This window comes from Arachis ipaensis, chromosome B10, assembly GCF_059453495.1.
Source record: "Arachis ipaensis isolate K30076 ecotype BB chromosome B10, ASM5945349v1, whole genome shotgun sequence".
In the NCBI taxonomy this organism is placed as follows: Eukaryota; Viridiplantae; Streptophyta; class Magnoliopsida; order Fabales; family Fabaceae; genus Arachis; species Arachis ipaensis.
The window spans coordinates 6,711,140-6,732,813 of record NC_142435.1 but is presented as its reverse complement, the minus strand read 5'-3'; the positions used below and the strand labels follow the sequence as shown (position 1 = coordinate 6,732,813).

At 32.2% G+C, this 21,674-nt stretch overlaps 3 protein-coding genes across 4 annotated transcripts; 1 reads left to right on the top strand and 2 right to left on the bottom strand.

Moving 5' to 3' along the window:
- Positions 1-322: 322 nt before the first annotated feature.
- Positions 323-1,543, bottom strand: LOC107620016 (antimicrobial ginkbilobin-2-like protein). Its single transcript, XM_016322240.3, has 2 exons — positions 799-1,543; positions 323-433 (listed from the first exon to the last, which is right to left on the bottom strand). Exons 1-2 carry the CDS (start codon positions 1,541-1,543, stop codon positions 360-362), a joined length of 819 nt encoding a protein of 272 aa, XP_016177726.1. The 3' UTR covers positions 323-359.
- Positions 1,544-16,803: 15,260 nt separating this feature from the next.
- On the top strand, positions 16,804-18,930 carry LOC107623571 (sulfite exporter TauE/SafE family protein 5). 2 transcript variants are annotated; one of them, XM_016325897.3, is made up of 4 exons: positions 16,808-17,768; positions 17,966-18,091; positions 18,206-18,352; positions 18,494-18,930. In XM_016325897.3, the coding sequence occupies exons 1-4, from the start codon at positions 16,938-16,940 to the stop codon at positions 18,800-18,802; spliced, it is 1,413 nt and encodes a 470-aa protein (XP_016181383.1). In that variant the 5' UTR covers positions 16,808-16,937; the 3' UTR covers positions 18,803-18,930. The 2 variants fall into 2 exon arrangements, with proteins under 2 accessions (XP_088360857.1, XP_016181383.1); XM_088504731.1 differs by having other exon boundaries at positions 16,804-17,768; positions 18,206-18,930.
- A 173-nt stretch (positions 18,931-19,103) lies between these two features.
- Positions 19,104-20,679, bottom strand: LOC107623573 (transcription factor ILR3). The gene is made up of 5 exons (XM_016325898.3): positions 20,422-20,679; positions 20,286-20,348; positions 19,998-20,060; positions 19,729-19,891; positions 19,104-19,624 (listed from the first exon to the last, which is right to left on the bottom strand). The coding sequence occupies exons 1-5, from the start codon at positions 20,532-20,534 to the stop codon at positions 19,355-19,357; spliced, it is 672 nt and encodes a 223-aa protein (XP_016181384.1). The 5' UTR covers positions 20,535-20,679; the 3' UTR covers positions 19,104-19,354.
- Positions 20,680-21,674: the final 995 nt, after the last annotated feature.

The following is a 21,674-nucleotide window of genomic DNA, read 5'->3' as shown; positions in this document are numbered from 1 at the left end:
TATTTTTAATCAAATACAAAATATTCCTAAATCATATAAACACAGATGACCAAAGAGATTAAGAAAAGAAAAAGTTAAAATAATAATAGAAAAATATAAAAATAAAGAAAAACTTGTCATTATTATATACATGAAAAATCAAACCCTCCAAAAAGAAGAAATAAAAAATGAATTAAATAATTTGGTGCTAATTGTTGAGTCTCCTTTGTAGTCCATCGTATACACAATACAAAACTTATATACATTTATGCAGCAACTTATCATTGAACATACAGCAACAAATTTTTAAATAGAATTTAGTTCTATAACAAATTAATTTTTGTCTTGTGAGAGTGCATATCATAAGACAGCAACCAAAATTACAAAACTAACAGAAACGCGGCAATAGTTACAACAATTTCGAAAATTCCGCCACAAGAAGTCTTCCTAGCATCTGTAGTACAAAACAAAGCTTGCATTAATGAAAGAGAAATTATTGGGTTAGCAATTTTTAGTATTTTTGTTCATCATTTGACTAACACAAACTAAATTATTTTTAATAATAAATTTTATTAATTTATATATGCAAATTCTAAAAAATATGGATGTAAACAGTATTGATTCATGTGTGTAAAATTATAGTAAATATAGGTGCAAATTATATGTTTCTTACATGCAAAATATTTATAAATATAGATTAAATACTAGTTAAAAATGATAATATTTACCGACTATGTAGCATTATTCTTAATGTACTTCTAAATGAGAATTATTGCTAAAAGCAAGGTAACCAAGCAGTATAAATAAGATGAGACTCACCACTAAGAAGAGTTGTGACATTAGAATAAAATTGATAATCATTATACCACATGAAACAATTATGACCATAAATCTCCCATCTTCGTTTGTTTCCAATAACATTTCTGAAAATGGAAAATTGAGAATCAAGACACGCTCTGCAATCAACTCTGCTGATATCTCTTGTGCATTGAGCCATGCCATATCGACTCGAATTCAAGACCGATGTTTGGAACATATATGGCTGCTCTGGAGCTGAACCTGCTATTCCAATCATAAATTCAAGCCCTTCTGGAACCACATAAGACTCATCAAAATCTGTGTCATTTGTGATCGCCGCCGCCGTCGATTCCATTACTCCAAAGAAGCTCTCGTTCGAATACCGAAGGAAACACCATGTGAACCAGATTGCAACATCTCTGCTCTTAGAACAATCACGTGTTGCAACCTTGATAGATTCTAAGGTGCAATTTGAACAATTCTTTGCTGAAACATCACCTCTGCATAAAACTGCACCATAAACCTTGTTACTCTTTTTTCCTACACTTGCTTGGTAGAAACCATGGTGATCAACCACGTTAGAAGCTAGAGAATCCAACAAACTTTGCAGATTCCTCTCCGATTCTTCTCCCTTCACAGAATAATCGGCTTGTGAGCACTCTGAACCTCTTTGTAGATCTGTATCAGCAATGCTAAAATCATTTGGAAGAACTAAAACAACGAAGCTAATAACACAAAGAACAATAACATAGTACAATGTCTCCATTTTTTTCTTTTTTCTTTTTTTTTTAAGCGGTATCTTTAGTAGCAGACGATTAAGATCGGAAATTAATAACAAATGTGTGTCCTACTATGCAAAAAAAAAATTAAATTCAAACCTTTAATTAGGACTTTGTTTATTTGCAAGTATGCAAAGTCAACTCTTGGGTGACGACCAAATATATGTACACTAAAATGTTTTAGATTTGAATAGCAAAGTCAACGATTTTTTTTTTTTTATATTTTTTAGACCTTTGGTTTAGTCATTATTTTTTTTTTTTAATTTAAACCTAGGAAGCCCAAATAAGACTCAAAGTAGTTGAATTTGTGGAGGTTTTAATTTGGATTCCGGTTATATCATTATTACGATTTAGACTAAACAAATTTTAAATGAGTTAAATTCTAAAATCGTGTTGAGGTTGTCATTGTGTACCAAAATCGTCTCTAAGATTTTAATTGCACCAATTACGTTTTTGAAATTGACAAAAATACACCACATTAGTCCCTGACCCATTTTCTATTAACGACATGATGACATGACTTGATGATATGGGTTGTTAGTGACACATGTCACTCCATGGTTTGGCCATGTGTAATGGTATGATGATGTGTTGACCAGTACACATGGCAAGCTAATGTGGATGATTGTGTCACATGTTGCAATGCTATTTGGCCACGTGTCCGTTTGTGCCACGTGTCGCAACAGTATTCGTCCACGTATCATGTATTATGTCATCATTGTAGATGTACTAAATTAGTCCCTCACTTTGCATTAAGTGACTCATTTTAGTTCCTGAAATTGAATGTCGTGCATCAAATTAGTTCCTTTACTAATTTTTTCTCATTTTTTAAAAATTGTAAAATTTTTAATATTTTGGATACACTAATTTTAATTCTATTTTTTTATATATTGTTTAAATATAAATCCTTTTATAAAAATATTTAAGATTTTAGTTTTAATTATATATTTTTTTCTATGATAATTTAATATTGGTAAATTTTGTAATATATAAGTATGTTATTATAAAACAAGAATTATATGATTGATTAGACAGATTATTTTTTATCAAAAAACATGTGTTTTTAACAATAAATCAAGAATTAAAATACACTTTTTTTTCGGTTCTTATGAAATACACGTTTTTGTTGTGTGTAAACGGGCTAGACTGAAGGCACTTCAAGCACCTTCACTACCATCTCCGACCTCTTCAGTCCAGGCGAAAGAGGTCGGAGATGGTTGATAAACCCCAATTTTGTGGTTTATCTTGTGCTTAATTTAGTAGATTTTATCAACTTATCCCCCATTTATTCATATAATTTGCATATTTTTAAGATTCCTTCCTAATTTTGTGCTATGATTGAAAATATGCTTTCTAGGCCTTAAAAATGCTAATTTTATTCCTCTCTTGTTGCCATTCGATGTCGTGATATGTTTGTTAAGTGATTTCAGAGTTTATAAGGCAGGAATGGCTTAGAAGATGGAAAGGAAGCATGCAAAAGTAGAGGAAACACAAGGATTTGTAGATTTGAGAAGCCGATGCCGACGCGCAGACATGGATGACGTGTGCACGTGATCGCGCCATACTCCAATCCACACGTACGCGTGACTGACGCGTACGCGTGACGAGCGGCATGTACCTCACTAAAGTGAAATCGCTGGGGGAGATTTTTGAACTGATCTTTGGCCCAATTTCGAGCCCAGTATGCAGATAAGACTGGGAGTGAAGGAGGATGGGGGAGGGAGCCATTCATTCATACACACACTTTAGTTTAGATGTAGAATTCTAGAGAGAGATGCTCTCTCCTCTCTAGATTTAGGGTTCTTAGTTTTATTTTCTTTCTAGATCTAGATCTCATTCCTCTTTCATTTTAGCTTTCCTTTACTTTTATTTGTTCTAACACTTTATTTCTCTTGTCAATTCCTTTATTTTGTCAATTTAGTTTATGAATTCTTTTGTTATTTTCAATTCTCTTTTTAATGCAATTTTATATTTTCATGTCTCTTAATGTTTGATTTAGTTTCCATTGTTGATTTCTTGCTTTGGTTAGTTATAGCTTTCTTCAATTCTCGCAAATTGTGATGTTTACTTTTATTGCGCTCTAGGTGTTTGTTAAAATGTTTTCACTAGTTATAGAGTAGTTTTTCATACTCTTGGCCTAGGCTAAGGAAATTGGGTGAACTTGCGTCATTGGGTCTAATTAATTGGTGATTTGAGAACCCTTAGTGGTCAATTTGATACCTATTAACGCTAGCCTACTACTAAGTCAATTAGTAGTTAGGTTGGGACTTATAGGTTGATGTTGATCAAGCCTATTTGACTTACTTCAAGTATAGAAGTAGACTTGATAGGTTTGGTCCCTCATAATTCTCAATATATGGTTTTTAGACAAGGATGGTGATCTCAATTTCTATGCCGTAGCCAAGAGTTCTTTTCCTTTCCTTTATTAGTTAATTGTCATTTACTTTCTTATTATTTACTTTTCTTGTCAATCACCAAATCAAACCCCCTTCTTCCTTCATAGCCAATAATTGAGCACTTCATTGCAATTCCTTGTGAGACGACTCGAGGTTTAAATACTTCGGTTTATTTTTATTGGGGTTTGTACTTGTGACAATCATATTAAAAATTTGATTGAGGATTGTTTGTCGGTTGGGAGCTATACTTGCAACGAGATTATTTCTCTTATTGAGAAGAAATTTCTAAGCTAACGATTATACTCAGATCAATGGTAGTGGGGATACTTGTCTTCACGTCAACTCCAAGACGGCGGTTAGGGGTACCCGCAAGAGAAAAAATATTTTATAAAAATACTTGTATTTAAATAACATATGAAAAAATAGAATTGAAATTAATGCATTTAAAGATATTGAGAATTTTGAATTTATAGAAAAAAATTAAAAAAAAAAACTAATGAAGGGACAAGTTTAATACATGACATTCAATTTCAGGGACTAAAATGAGTCACTTAATGTAAAGTGAGGGACTAATTTGGTGCATTTACAACGATGACATAGAAGATGACACGTGGACGAATACTGTTGTGATACGTGGCACAACCATCCACATCAGCATGCCACATGTTATCCGTCAACACATCAACATACCATTACACGTGGCTAAACCATGGAGTGACACGTGTCACTAACAGTCTACGTCATCAAGCTATGTCATCACGTCTCTAATGAAAAATAGGTCAGGGACTAACGTGGTGTACTTTTGTCAATCTTAGTAACGTAATTGGTGTAATTAAAATCTCAAGGATAATTTGAGTGCACGACACTAATATCAAGAACTATTTTGAAATTTAATTCAACTTTAAATTAATGTTGTAAGTGTGAGGAGTTATGAAATTAGTTTCATAGTAAGAAAGAATAATAAATTTATAAAATGAAAAATTTATTAATTTAATATTTTTAAATTTTGACTTAGATGTAGACATGTGGCTAATTTTTTTGGATATGAAAAATATATGTGTGTTGTGCATAGTTGTGGAAACTGTGAGTAATAGACATGGATGTGGGACAATTTTTTCTGAAACAAGGAATGAAGAAATCGGACCATCCGATTTCTTTGTAAAAAATTTTTAAGTTTACTAATCGGACAGTCCGACTAGTGTGAAAAAGAAAATTTAAACTTTGGTGAAGGTAATCGGACCCTCCGACTTGTATTTAAAAAATAAAAAAAATTGGAGTACACAAATCGGACCATCCGATTTGTGTACTCCAAAATTTTTAAATTTTTTAAATAGAAATCGGACCCTCCGATTTGTGTACTCAAAAATCGGACGGTCCGATTTTTACTCCTAACACCACAGTCGCGTAAAGCACCTATACACTCCATAATTACGTACTACACCATTTCTCCTTCCACACTTAAATTAAAAAGTGGGTGTAGGACTACCGTGGAGAGAAAATATAAAATAAAAACACACTACATGTCTACACTTTTTAATTTAAGTGTGGAAGGAGAAATAGTGTAGTACGTAATTATGGAGTGTATAGGTGCTTTACGCGACTGTGGTGTTAGGAGTAAAAATCGGACCGTTCGATTTCTTCATTCCTTATTTCAAAAAAAATTGTCCCACATCCATGTCTAATACTCACAATTTCCACAACTATGCACAACACATATATTTTTCATATCCAAAAAAATTAGCCTCCTACACCTTCTCGAACCATCTATTCATTCACCTACAATTTAGTGGAAGGTTTTAACTTCAGATACCTTCCAAATTTGGAAGCAAACTATATCTTAAAATTTTATACATTCAGAATATTACAATTTTTTTTTTACACTGTTCTTTCGGCTTAGGATCTAAAATTCTAAATACATAAATTCTGCGTGAAAAAAATAATCTCATTATTTATTTATTACTTTAAAAAAAATACATTATATACGCTAACTACATGGAAATTTTGACATGAGAAAAATATTACCATTAAGATAAACTTAAACACGTGAATGCAAAAAGGAGTCTCCACTTGGCCATGAAATGATGTACCTTATGACTATTATGAACAGAAACATTATGATATGATGTAGTTATGATTTCTAACCCAATTGGATCATAGTGAGATGGCTAATTATAGTATACAGATTTTCATATATAGATATTCTCTTAGAAGGATATCATGATGACACGTGGAATAATATTGGTAGGTGGAGGAACAGTTTAGAAATATGGTTCAGAGAACTTGAGAGCTTATGGGAGGATTTAGAAGTAAGCCATGCTGTTGGCTTGACTTAGATGTAGTGAAAATAGATCTTTAAATGTTTGGCCCCATAATGGAGTATTGGATTGTGATATTGGATCTCAAAGTAGATCTTTTATTGTTTGACTTTATTATTAGTTTGTTGTTTGGTTTTTTGAGATATTATTTTAATTTGGGTAAAGTATACTTTTTGCCCCTAAAGTTTGATCAAAATTTCAAAAATACCCCTAAGTTTTATTTTGTTTCAATTTTGTCCCAAAAGTTTTCGATTTGCATCAAATATATCCTTACCGGCTAAATTTTCAAAAAAATTAAGACCAATCTAACGATAATGCATGAAAATTATGCTTGATTTGCTTATGTTGAGGGTTGTTCTTATAAAATTGTTGTTGAATTGGTCTTAAATTTTTTGAAAAATTAGCTGTTAGGGGTATATTTGATACAAATCGAAAACTTTTGGGACAAAATTGAAACAAAATAAAACTTAGGGATATTTTTAAAACTTTTGTCAAACTTCAGGGACAAAAAATATATTTTACCCTTTTAATTTTATACTCAAAAAATTATTTAAATTATAAATATTTTCTTATTCATAATTATTAATACATATGTTTTTAAATATATATAAATAAAAAATTTCAATTTTTTTATTTTTAAAATATTTTTTAAAAATATATATTTTACGTTGAGTACTTTTTATTTATTTTAAAATATTTTGACAGCAGAACTTTTTTAAGAGTGTGTTCCAAAATTCAGGGTGATTTAAAAATTTTATCCATATTTATTTGATATTATTTATAATAAGTTTGCCAACTTTGAAATTAATCAAATTAAACAAAACTACTTTTATTAAAACAATTCTATTAACCATAAAAGTTTTATTATTAAAAATAATAATGACAAATGTTAAAAAATAAATTTTTGGTATTTTTACTTAAATAAATTAAATTTCATATTTATATTTGCATGTATCTTTTTAAAATATTTATAATTTTTTTACATTAAATCCAAGAAAAAAATATTCATAACTAACTTTGGGCCATGCAAATTATAAAAATTTTGGAAAAGAATACAAAGTTAATTGAAAAACGGTGAAATAATAGATCTTTATATACTATTTAGTTTATGTTTTGGGTTTATATTTGAGTAAAGTATTTTTTTGTCTCTTCAACGTTTGGAGTAAGTTTTAAAGTTGTCCCTAACGTTTCAATCGTCCTATTTAAGTCTTTAACCTTTTAAAATTGACTCAATGTTGTTCTGCCGTTAGGGATCCGTTAACAGAATTGACGGCGGGACAAAATTGAGACGATTTTGAAACGTTAGGGACTTAAATAGGACGAAAACGTTGGGGACAAAAACGATATATAGAAATAAATTTTAATTTTATCCTTCAATAATATTAATTTTTTACTCTACATAATATTCAATTATTTTTTAATCACATCTAAGTAAATTACATTTAACGAGGAAAAATAGTTTTTGATGTACTCTTACCGTAGTGTGACTAGGCTCTTGGTATTAGGCCTTTCTTCTTGCATGGATGCGGGAACACACCTTTTGTTCTACAACCCACCGTAGCTTCTGCACTTTCCGTTTCCTTCTTTCTTCGTTGTTGAATGACGTGACCGAAGAAAAAGAGAGCCGAGAGAAAAGAGACAATGTGGCTTTTGGTGGAAGGCAAGAAAGGTTAAATGAATCGACATAGTTGTAAGAATCGGTCTGGATCGACCTGTTCGACTACAAAAGCCGGTGGACCGGACTCGCAACTGGTCTAGTGCAATCTTGAAACAGCTTAAGGAACAGAACCGGTCAAAGTTGGTTAGAATCGGTCAAAGCTAGTCAAAGCAGGTGAAAACTTCTTAGAATCGATAAAAATCGGTTCAACCGAATCGTTCGGAAGAACTCCAAAATTGATGAAAATGTCGTTTGAATCTAAGTCTTCTTTATTCTGCATGCTCTCGTTGGTACTAAGCTATGTTGTTCCTTCTTATTTTAAATACTAATTATTAATTACGTAGTAAAAACGTGCATTAATTTTTTTAGATATTATTTTAATTTTATAATCAATTATATTTTAAGTAATCTTATTTTTTGTTATTCATAATTATCAATATAAATATAAGTAAATATGTATTAATAAAAAATATCAAATATTTGTATCAATTATAGTATAATTTTTTTATAATTTTATGATATTTATTAATATTATTTGTCAATAAATATATATAATATATAACGACATTATAAATATAAACTAATTATATAGTTTTTAACATAAAAAATATTGACGTCAATATTAATGAAAAATTAAAAAAAATTTATTATGAAAAAAGATTAGAATTTTATATACTTACTTGATAAGTAGATTGTAAGTTGTTGAATTTTTGCAATGCTAAAATACTATGTCTATTATGAACAGTCAAGAAAAAAAATTCTCTTGTAAAATGAGAGGAGATTTTACACAATAATAAATAAAATATTTAATTAGAATATTTTTTGTACAACACAGTTTATATATGAATCTTATAAATTCTGTTAATTAATGAACACATTTATTAGAATTTCTAACATTTGAGAATATATATTTTGAATTCTGTTGATTAATGAACTGTCTCATCGAAGTCTTGACCCTCAATGTCAAACTCCATCGGCCAACGCTGTGCAACGTTCTACCCTAAATCCATACAAATCAAAGTGGGACTTGGCACAATGGGTCAGCACCTTCACCGCCTCGGACCACTTCGACCACGGGCTGATCCCGCACGCCACCGACAGGAGCAGCAGCAATAACACCACCGACGGCGGTCCTCCTCACTGCACCTAGGGATTCCTTCGATGTTATGACATTGTTGAAGCGAAGACCCAAGTGCATGCTTGTCATCCTTTTTCTTTTTTTTGCCCCAAACAAGGCCCATGTCGCCAACCTCCCTCCAACGGAATGCGGGATGTTCAAAACCCCATTCAACTACACCCCACCATGCCGGCTCTATCGCACCTTCCATATGCTCATGCCACCTCCTCTGCACCAGCTGCATACTGCAACAAGGGGCCAACACGTGTTGACATGTGAAACAAAGTGAAAATAAATCTGTATATCTGTATGAACTTTGATCTGTACACTAGCGCGATCATATTTTTAAAGGTTAAGTACTAAAATCGTCTCTAAGGTCTAGGGTGAAAATCAAAATCGTCCCCGACCTTTTTTTGTTATTAAAACCATCCCCAACGTTACAAAACGTTATAAAATCGTCCTTTTTTACTTTAATTTTATTTTCTTGACCAAATTACCCTTAAAATTAATAAAAATAAAATTAAAAAAAACCCAACACCCCCCCCCCAACAAAAACCCCATCCTGTGTCTCCGTGTCTCTCCCTCTCTTTCCTTTCATCTCCTTCTTCGGGAACCCTCCCTCCCAACCACAACCCCAATTCTTCCTCTCTCTCTTTCTGCCACCGTATCATCTCCGCCCCCACCTTCTTCTCCACCTTCTTCTCCCTTTCCATCACCAACCTCAACCCTTCCTCCATTAACGTTGGCCTCACCTTCCTCATCTCCTTCTCCACCTTCTTCTCCCTTTCCATCACCGACCTCAATCCTTACCCCTCGACGACAACCATGTCCTCTGACCCTTCTTCGGCGCCGACTCCTTCTCCGTCGCGCTCTTTCTCTGGCAGCGCCGGCATGCGTTCTTCCTTTCACAGCGCCACGCCTCCGTTCTGCCTCCTGCAATGTTGCGCCTCCGTTCTGCCTTCTTGTCGTATCGCTCCTCCTTCCAGATTCAGATATATTCTTCTTCCTGTTCTGCTTCTCTGATTCTCTGTTTTGCTTCCTGGAACTCACCACTTTCCATGGGGATCGATGCGGGTAGGAGGAGTGAGGTCAGTTGTGAGAGGTTGGGAAGGTGGAGAGCAGAGGGTGGTGGGATCGATAGAAGCGACTTTGAGTTTGTCGTCTTCAGCCTCGAATCCCTCTTCTTTTTGTTCTTCCTTTTTTTATTTTTTTCTGAAGAACATAAATTGATAAATATCATTTTTTTAAATTTTTTAATTTCTGTTGCTGTTGAATTTGGATCTGAAGTTGCAGTTGATGATTGCTGAATTGTTGTTAAATTTAAATTTTTTGTTGATTTATTTTGTGGATATTGTTGTTGATGTTTTGTTCATTTTGTTGTTGCTGTTGCTAAATGTGTGTTAATGTTGCTGAATTTATTGCTTAATTTGTTGTTGCTGTTGCTTAATTTAGTTTGTGGGTGGGTGATAGTGATTTAGAGAGAAGGAAAGTGTGATAGTCATGAAGGCAGTGGTGATGGCCATGAGAAAAAGAAGAGGGAGAGGAAGAGAGTTGCCTAAGGATGATGAAGATGATGCAAAACATGATGCATAGGTGTGATAGTGAGGGAGTTACGGGAGGAGAGGGGAGGGGAGGGGAGGGGAAAGGAGGGGGAGTTTGTTTTAATTTTTTAATATTATTTTTATTACTAATGAAGAGTAATATGGTAAAAAAATAAAATTGAAGTGGAAAAGGACGATTTTATAACGTTTTGTAACGTTGAGAATGATTTTAATAACAAAAAAAGGTCGGAGACGATTTTGATTTTCACCCCAGACCTTAGAGACGATTTCAGTACTTAACCCTATTTTTAATGACCCAATACGGATTGATGACCGAATTTTTAATTCAATCAACTAAGTCAAATTAGATTTACCAATTCGACTAACAAGATCAAACTAGATTTAATAACTATGCTAAAAACAACTTTTACTAATTTTTTTTATCTAAGAACTTAATTTCATTAAACAAAAAATATGAGGGTCATCTTTGGTTTTTTGAAAATGTAATTTTTTTTTTCTTTTTGATAAACAGAAAAAAACGATTGCACATTAAGATAGATTTTTTTAAATAAATATTAAAAAAGTTTTTGCTTTTACTTTTAAAAAAAAGTATTATTGACTTAAAAAATTAAATTAATAATTTTTTAATAAAAATACTTTTTTTTTAATATGTAAACATATTTAAAATTTTATAAAAACACTTTATTCTTGAAAAAAAAATATTTTTCACTAAAAAAAATCAATCGGAATAAATACTAGCTATCAGTTACATAATAACTTTAGCATCACAACAACACACAATGAATTCAAATTATAACGGTTTAAATTTTTCTTTTACCTTTGGTATACCGTTTACTTATTTAAAATTTTAATTACAGTGTTCCTATATAATATGATTTTCTTATCATATTTTATGTAATTTAAATTTATTTATTTCATACATTGTAACTGTTAAATAGATTCTAAAATTTTTATTTATGTTTTGAAATAAAATTTTATTCTAATCTTTTTAATTATTTTACCAAATTTATAATTATAAAAATAAAAATGTAAAACCTAATTTCTCAAGATTAAAAATAATAAAAATGTAGTTGGAAAATAGGATCCCATACTTTGGCTCTTCTTAGGTTTAATATTAAGTTTTTTTTTTCTTTTTGGTTTAATATTAATTTTCCTCTAATACTATTCTAGTAAACTAATAACCACTATAGAACGGTTTTCATATACTAATAACAATAAATATAATAAAAAACTTCAAAAACGAAAGCATTTTCCAAAAAAGAAAAAAAGCCCATTAATGCTGACCCAAAACTTACCAATGGCTCACCTGTTTGTGTGGCTCCCTTAAGCTAGGGGTGTGCATGGGTCGGGTGAAACCGGGTTTGATGTGACCCAGATCCGGCCCGAAATATATACCGGGCCTATTTGTTAGACCCGAATCCGAACTTAGACCCGATGAAATCTATACACTTTCGGGCCACGATTATACCGGGTAAAAAACCGGGTGAAAACCGGGCCGTTAACATTATATTACCTTGATACCTTCTTGTAAGTTAGCATGTAAAAATATCCAAATTTTCAAGACTCCAACCATTATTTGACATGGTAAAATTCACTTAGAAAAATATAATAAGAACTAACTCTTCTCTAAAATTAAAGTATAATCATAATCAATACTAATATTGCCTAATAACACCAAATATTTAAATCAATACAAATAATACAAGATTATGCATTAGTCTAAAATCTTATGCATTTTAAACATAAAACATTAACTTATAGTCTTATATATAATGACTAATAACACAAAATATTAAGGTTTACAATACTTAAATTTCACATAATAATAGCCATCATCCATCATTAATAACACAAAATATTAATTGTGTATGATGACCGGGCCACCGGGCCGATTTCGGGTGACCCGAGCTATGGCCCGGACTCAACCCAAAATAATGATCGGGTCTACTTTTGAGACCTATACCCGGCCCTAGACCCGATGAAATCACATAAAATTAGTTTCTAAAGTGTTCGGGACCGGACCAGGTCTTCGGACCGGACCGGGCCATGCACACCCCTACCTTAAGCTGAATATAATCTGTCAAGCTGCTCTCTCAAAAGAGACAAAAAAAAAACCACATGTCATAAAGCAATTTAATCAAAAGGAATATCTGTATATCTATATAGATTTAAGTTTGTACCGGAGAGTAATCCGAGTGAGATTTGTTTGTCTTTTTTCTTTTTCTTTTACGTATAATTAACTCATCAAGTAATCATAAAGGATAGGTATGGGTATGGCCAACACGTTCAGCAATTCTTTTTAATTCTTTTGCCGATGAAGAAAGTAACAAAAGTTACCCACTAATTCAATTTCAAAAAGTTTAGTGCAACATTTGTTTCTATTCAATATTATCAACCGTCTTTTCTTTTCTTTTATTTCTTTGTTTTTTTTTTCCCTTCAAAAGCATCCTTCCCAGTTTTTATTAAATACATAAGAAAATTATCTATGAACGGTGGTTTTCCTTTAGAGTTTTATCCTCTATATTTCTTACATATTACTAAAATGTTTCACCCCGCATATTTTACTTAATTTCAGTTTTATTATGAGAACAGGATCCCGTTCAATAATTAAATAAATAAATTTGTTTTCACTAACCTATATAAATATAAAAGATATTGCTATAACAAAAAATAAAGATTTTTTTATAATAAAAATATTTAAAAATAAAAACATCATATGCAATACACACTTTTTTAAAAATTTAATTGTAATTTTTACTCTTCGTCTAATTTTTACGCGGTACGAATTAATTCTTGGTGGATCCAATATCGAGAAAACATATTCTTTCCTTGGTGAAAATTGATCCTTGATGAGAATTGGGCTTTGAGTCATTTAAGGACTTGTTGGGCTTTCGTCAGTTGGCACGGCCCAAAATTTCTTCATAAAAAAAAATAAACAAAGGTACTTGAATTTTTTAAAATTTGAAATTTCAAAGAGTAAAATGTGATCTCTCACCATTTATTTTATAGGTGGAACTAAAAATAAATATGAGAGAGAAATAATTCAAGAATAGAAGATCACACTTTACTCTCTAAAGTACAAATTTAAAATTTAGAGGATCCAAATTCCTTAATCATATATCTATAGTCTATACCATTGCAAAGGAAAAATATGTTGATAATTTTTCTTTGTTGAAACAAAAAAAAAAAAACTGAGCTTGAATCTGACTGTATTTTGCTTTGTGCATTAGAATGCAAAATAATGTGACGAAAAAGATGAAAAATTAATAAGATCATGATAGATTGCTTTTGTGTTTTCTAGTTTGCATTGACGATTGAAGGCACATTATTAGCCACAAGAAGTTGTCCTTGTCACCATGCTCTCTAATATGTCTGGAAAAATTGCCTACTTTTTGAGATAACGATATTATCGCTGCCGCACTAATAATGTTTTTTTTTTCTTTTTTAATTTCCACTGTACAAGTCAATTCATCGTTAGGTTATTGTTTATTTTTGTGTTAAAGAAAAGAAATGTTTATTTATTTGGCAGTGCCTATCCCCACTAATTCTTATTGTTATCTTTAAAAACATGCTTCTTTCTATGAATAGTTCCCATGGTTAGGCAATATATTAACAAGCTGAGAAGGAACAAAACCATTACTTTCAGTGTCTGTAGGAAAAGAAATATATCTTATTATAACAACGTACATGGAAAAAAAAAACACAGATATTTACTAACACCAAACGAAAATAGTATTTATTATATCAATTCCGCTACGTTATCAACAGTATTTCTGCCAACTTCTGCCAACTCTTATTTATGATTGTGTTTAATAGAAGTGTCTTTTTGAATGTGTCTAATAAAAATATTTTTTTTATGACTATGTCTAATAGAAGTGTCTTTATATATGTATTTTCTAGATGTGTCTCTTTATACATATATTTAAAATATAATAATTAATTATTATTAACAATAAATTAGCAGATAGTATATTGATACCCTATACTTTTCCTTATTATATATAGTCCTTATAAGATAAGAAAGTATCATATAACAATAATGTACATATTTGTGGCAAAGTAACATTACGTTTTAGTAATTCTCACCTTGATTTTTCACATAGAATTTCCGTCTCATTATTCTTATTTGACCAGATTTATAAAGATATACACACGTGCATGTGTAATAAGTTAGCAATTTCATTCTGTCTTAATACCTCCTCAAATTTGTACTAATAAGATCAAAATGAGTTATGCAAAAATAAATAGTATGTAATTTAAGAGTGTATGCTTCTAACTCAGATTAAAACTGAAATCTTTTTTTTTTTTTTCTTCATGAGATTAAAACTGAAAGCTTAAACCTAACTTAGCTTTTTGACCTTTGGGAAAAAAAAAAGAAGACCTAACTTGACCTATTCTTCGGTTTTTGCCAACAATTGTCTCAATCTAGTTGGGCATATCAATGTGACGCATATATCATACACAAACACAAGTTGTCAACTTTTACAATGGATATAATATAATACGCCCAACTGAATATATTTAACATTTCCAGGCTCAGTTCTTTTTACATGAACTCTTGCCATTGTGAGTTTAAAATTGATGAAAAACAATTCCATCGTTTTCGACAGTCTAACCTTGAAAAAGCACCAAAAAGAAAATATAAACAACTATATATTATAAAGTTCTTGTAGCCACGTAAGTATTTATCAGTATCATGCAGCAGATAGTGGATAAAGATTATGTTCACCCGCTATAAAGATTACGAACTACCTATATATATTGAAAATTAGAAAGAAAAGAAAAAGTGTATAATTTTCTTTATATATTTTATCATATATATTATAATTTTTTTTATTTTACGATTTAAACCCAAAATTCCTATATAGTATATACTAACTCCATTACAATAATGGATACACATACATGCATGATGCATTATGTAAAATGTATTAAGTAGAATAGAAGACCAAGTACACGGACTTCATTTTCAGATTAAATAACGTATTATCTCTCTTTTACTATTATGAGATCCAGGTCATCAATTCTTTTAATATATAAATTTGTGACAATGACTCTCTCTAATTTTTATTATCCGGTAGAAAACACTTGCAAAGTTGCACTCCATTATATTATTCAATATATCTTTCTTCATGTAGAAGAAGACGATGTATTTCTTCCGGGTCTTTTCACTAAAACAAATAAAAAAAATATTATTTTTTTAAACACAATTTTTGAACTTTAATTTTTTAAATACAATTTTTTTTGCATTTGGACAAGTTTGCTGCATTCCCACCAAACTCTAAAAAACTTAGCAAGTTCGCCTTACCCGGCAAACTTCACTTCAAATATATCATATTGAGTTTGGAAAGTTAATAATGGTAACTATTATCATCGTCTCCAGAGTACTACACAGGAATAAAGTCGTATTTTATTTTTAGGAAACAGTTATTTTTTTTTTACTTTATAATTAAAAAATCCTTATTAAATATGGTTTATTCCAAAAAATCCTTATTAAATATGGTTTATTCCGATGTACCTGTATATTTTTGGAGACGATGATAATGATTACCATGTTAAATATGACTTGTTTTTCTAAATTTATAATTAAAAAAATTCTTAAAGAAGTCCTGCTTATTGTCTTTTTTATGTACTCGTATATACTGTTTGGAGATCTATATACTACTTTAGAGACGATGATATGATGATATGGATTAAAAACGTGGGTTTTGAAAATTTTGAATGGAGTTGCGAACTCTATAATTTTTAGAGTTCGCCGAACTCCGGCGAACTTGCCCTAAAAAATTGTATTTAAGAAATTAAAGTTGAGAAATGGGGTTTGAAAAAATAATAATTTTTTTTATTTTATTTCAGAAAAAAAAAAAAAAACCATTTCTTCTTATGTACGAACCTATTGTTCTTGACAATTTTTTTTACTCCCTGTTGTTTTGATTAGGTTGGATCCACCAAATCATCTTTAAAAAAAAATTATAATTACTCATGTGAATTTATAATATTTAGTAATTATACAAAAACTAAATAATTGTCCATGTTCATTAAACACGTATTAAATATGCTCCATCAAAAAAAATAAGTAAGGTATGATTGACCTAAAAATGCACTCTCGAAGTCTCGATTTTTTTCGTTTTGTTTAATTCTGATTTTTCCCACTACTATTGTCGTCCATGTAGATGTTATCCATTTTGTCTTGCATGGTAACAACTCTTTGCACTCTCAAAAGTTCATGTGTATATATGTCTCTCTATATAAAGGCATAATGCCATTCATATAGGACAGCATATACTCTCTTCACCATAATATTCACACCCCCATAATCACAATCATAGCCAAGAAAATGAAGACTCTGAGTCTTGCATACTTATTATTAGTCTTCCTCACCTTCTCTGCCTTCAAATTCAATCCTTCCAATGCAAAACAAACACACCCCATTTCAGATAATAACATGCTCAATACTATTGACCACTTGCTAGATAGAATCTATCAATGGAGAAATGAAGCACAAGAATCACAAACATTTGTTTCATGGCTTATGGTTCTTGCAGGAGTGCTATGCTTCATAGCTTCTTCCATATCTAGTGCTGGTGGAATAGGTGGTGGTGGCCTTTTCATACCAATACTAACCATTGTGGCTGGCTTGGACCTTAAGACAGCTTCAAGTCTCTCTGCTTTCATGGTCACAGGAGGGTCAATAGCAAATGTTATGTGCAATCTATGCAGAAAAAGTACTAAGCTTGGGAAAAAGTCATTGATTGACTATGACATAGCTCTTTTGTCCGAACCATGTATGTTGCTGGGAGTGAGTGTGGGAGTTATCTGCAACCTTGTTTTCCCAGAATGGTTGATCACTGCACTTTTCGCCGTCTTTCTTGCTTGGTGTACCTCAAAGACTTGCAATTGCGCGATGCGGTTTTGGAGGAATGAGTCAGAAGAGATGAGGAAAAAGTTTGGCCTTGCTGAGAAACTTGAGAAGGGGCAGCCAGGAAATGAGATAGGCACCACTGAAGAAAACAAAGAAAATGAAGGGTCAAAGAGCATTGAAGAGCCTCTTCTTGTTCCTGAAGTCAACAGCAACGAGAGACTCCCTTGGTTGAAATTGGGGGTCTTGTTTTTGGTCTGGTTCTCCTTCTTTTCTGTCTATCTTCTTCGCGGCAACAAATATGGACAGGTAAGGTTATCATTAGGCTGCTTGAATTTTATGTAACAGCACCTAATTGGATGACAGTATAAAAATATTTTAAAAAAAATCTATTATTATGTTTTTGAGATAGATTTACCAAACTTTTAGAGTAGTTGTTTTTCTTCTAACTTTGACTCCATTATGTTGTTAATCCCTGACTGCTTGCAATTGTTCAAACTGTTCAGAGCATCATTCCAATGGAGCCATGTGGATTAGAATACTGGATTCTGTCATCAGTTCAAGTACCACTTGCTGTGGTTTTCACAGCTTGGATTGTATTTGGGAAAGAGAGACTTCAAGACCAACAAGAGGTTAGTTAGTATCATAATCATCATACATAGTCTTAGAAAATTTACTTTCTTTATTGTCCTTAACCTCATTCAAACTCTGATCAGAGATAAACTTCCATTGAAATGACGTTGCAGTGTCCAGACCTGACGAAAAATAGTGCTTCGCACAAACTTGTTTTTCCATTGATGGCGTTTCTGGCCGGGCTGTTGGGCGGCGTCTTTGGCATTGGTGGTGGAATGCTGATAAGTCCGTTTCTTCTTCAAGTCGGAGTAGCTCCTGAGGTAAGCCTCGGCATCTCTTTGAATCGCTGTCTCTATAAACAATCCAAATATGTACCTAAAGTTAACAGTAAGTCAGCATCAGATAAAAAGGAATGGAAGGAGTATTTGCCAATTAATCAAATAAATATTCTTCTTGTGCAGGTAACAGCAGCAACATGTTCATTCATGGTTTTCTTCTCTTCAGTCATGTCAGCGTTGCAATATCTGCTGTTGGGGATGGAACATATAGAAATTGCCCTCATACTGGCTACAATAAGTTTTATTGCATCTCTTCTGGGGTTATTGGTGGTTCAGAAAGCAATTCAGAAGTATGGAAGGACCTCTTTGATTGTTTTCTCAGTTGGTATCGTGATGTCTTTAAGTGCTGTTCTAATGACAAGCTTTGGAGCCATTGAGGTTTGGAAAGACTACAATTCAGGGAAATACATGGGGTTCAAACTACCCTGTTGAGTATTGAGAACAATTTTGTTAGAACAATTTCGTTTTTGTGTGTGTTGTAGACTTTCATCTCACTAGATAACTTGTCATCAAATATCATATATATAAATAATATTATAGACTCCTGCTATTCAGCATAACCTTATGCAGATTATATGGCACTAGCCTAACATTTAGAAGTGGTGCTAACTATTATTAATGGCATACTTGACTACTGTGACATCAACTTTTAGTCATGTCCAGTAACTTGAAAACTTCCGGAAAATCATGAGTAAAAGTTGCCTGGATTGCAGCATTAACAAGAAAACAAGAATAGAAAAGAAAAAAATAAGATATGTGCAAATCGAAGTTGTCATCAATGAACTAGTATCCAAAATGACTAAATGCACACTACTCTTACATAACTTGCACAAGTTGGTTGAACCTAAAACCAAAAAAGATGACTTGTTACCATAGAAGCTCTTCAATCTCCACATTTCCTTCTTTTTGTCCCTAACTTTTCAGAAATGTGAAAGGAACATTACCCTCTATCCATTAAAGAAAAATACAAACAGATTTTCCGGATTATGCAACCGGGGGCCGGAGTACATGGTCCTGCGATGTGTCGACAGCAGCAGGTGGTAAAAACTGCCACATGGAAACTCCTGGGTAGCCCATGAAAGGCACCAGCTTGCTTCCAAGAACTTGCCCTGGTGCATGAGGGAAAACAGCTGGAAGTGTAGGAGGATGGTGCAGGAAACCAGGTGGTGTATTCAAGGCTTTGAGCTGCTTCTCAAGGCTATCTTTCTCTGCTTTTAGCCGTTGCTTCTCGTCACGGAGCTCATTTTTCTCGGCCTATGCAAATATAATCAAAATGGCATAAAAGATAAGAATGTGAGCAAGGTTAATGATTGTATGATATGTATAATTAAGACTTGCATAGCAAGTACTATACACACCTTCAATTCATTGATTTTCTCCTGCAGATTCTCAGTTGATTCTTTAAGCTTCTGAGCCTCCCCTCGCAGCTGCGACACCAGTTGAACCGCGTCACTCAGTATAGCAGCCTTGTCCGTTTTGGGAGGCCTTCCGGGGTCCAAAATGGAACCAAGTTCCAAAAATCTTTCAAAAAATGTTTACAATATGTCACTTTAGTGAAATTAGATAAAATTACAGTAACATTAAAAGACAAACATGAACACAAAGAGAACAAGTGAAATAGATATACCTGTCATTCAATCTATCCCTTCGCATTTTCTCTCTACACGCTTTTGAACCAGATGACCTCAAGCTGTAACAGAAGAAATGGACACAAAGTGTTAGATAACTATGTAGTGAAGACAATTCAGCTACAGAAGAGAAAGAACCTTAGCAACTTTGAAAAGCACAGTCCTCCTTTTAACTTGTTAAGCATATATAAACAATGCAGATTCCATGCACATGCATTGAAAGGAGCAATTATAACTAAACAAAGAGCAACTAATTGAATAGCTACGAACATAAGTAAGTAGCATACCGTTTTCTTGAGGCAGATTGATCGGGTCCATGAGAATTGGGAAGCGATTGATGAAGGTCGGCACTGGCATAAAAGAGTAGTGAGTATAGGAAAATGCATGAAAGGAAGAAAGAGGGAGAATAGTGTGAGATGAAACCTTAGGGAGGTTGGAGGAGGGGGCCAAGAGAAGTTGGAAGGGTCAGAAAGAGAGTGAATGTCATCGAGATATGCGTAGTCCAGAACCCAATTGGGGTTTTCCGATGAACCCATTCCCGGAAGATAGTGACTAGTGAGTGGTTCAGAATTCAGAGTAAGAAAGAAAGAAAGAAAGAAAATGGTGGCAAGGGAATGGAATATGAATATCTCATCACAGACTCCCAATGAGACACCAATGCCCACTTTTCATACGCCACTCATTTTTTATTCGTTCATTTCTTTTTTTTTTATCAATTTGTAATGTTTATTTGGGCCTCACTGTTGTCTGGTCCATTAAGGCCCATATACGCTTGCCGTACCTAGTTGTGCTATTTTATTTGCTACACTAATGCCTATTAGTACAACCAAATTAGTAATTTTTAAATTAAAAAAAAATCAAAACTAGTAATTTAATTTGTTAATGAAACAGAAATAATATTTAATAGTGTGAAATGTGAAAGAACTATATATTGTGTTTGAATGAAAATAAATTTGTTATTTTGAAAATCAAATCAAATAAAATTAAAGCAAAGGATTTGAAATGTATGTAAAGTTCAAATTGAAGAGTTTAAATTAAAGTGTCATTTAAATCCTATTATCTTTATTAATATACCTCTTATCTATTGGATGAAATATAAATTTTATATGAAATAAATTATATACTCAATTTATAATAAAAAAGTTTACGCTTTTTAATTTTAATATGAAGAACAAATTGGTGTAAGACAACGATATGGAGAACATGCGTACTTTATTAGTGTGTGGTGTCGGTAAGTGACTAATCGGACGGTGCGAGTTCACCCAAACTAATCGGACAGTTCGATTTCAAGGGACAAAACAGACGGTCCGAATTGTTCCTCCCCACCATGTGTCGCATGGACGTTGCTCCCCACAACGGTGCCCTTAACCCCAACATTCCCCTTTACTGCATGCATACCCACTTTCTGAAATCAGTTTCATCTCCATCCCAACTGGCAACCATTCTTTTTTCTTCTCTTTCATCTAATTCTTCTTCTTCTCCCCACAAGTCTTTGAAAAAAATTAAAATACCAAATAAATAAAAATCTAGAGATATTGATCGTCCTGAACTTCATATTATAAAATATCTCAGCCATTCTGATTATATAAGTTTATTTATTAAATTTTTTTAATATTTCATAATTATAATTATTATTATTAAAAGTTATTATTATAAAAAATTTATCTCAGCCACAT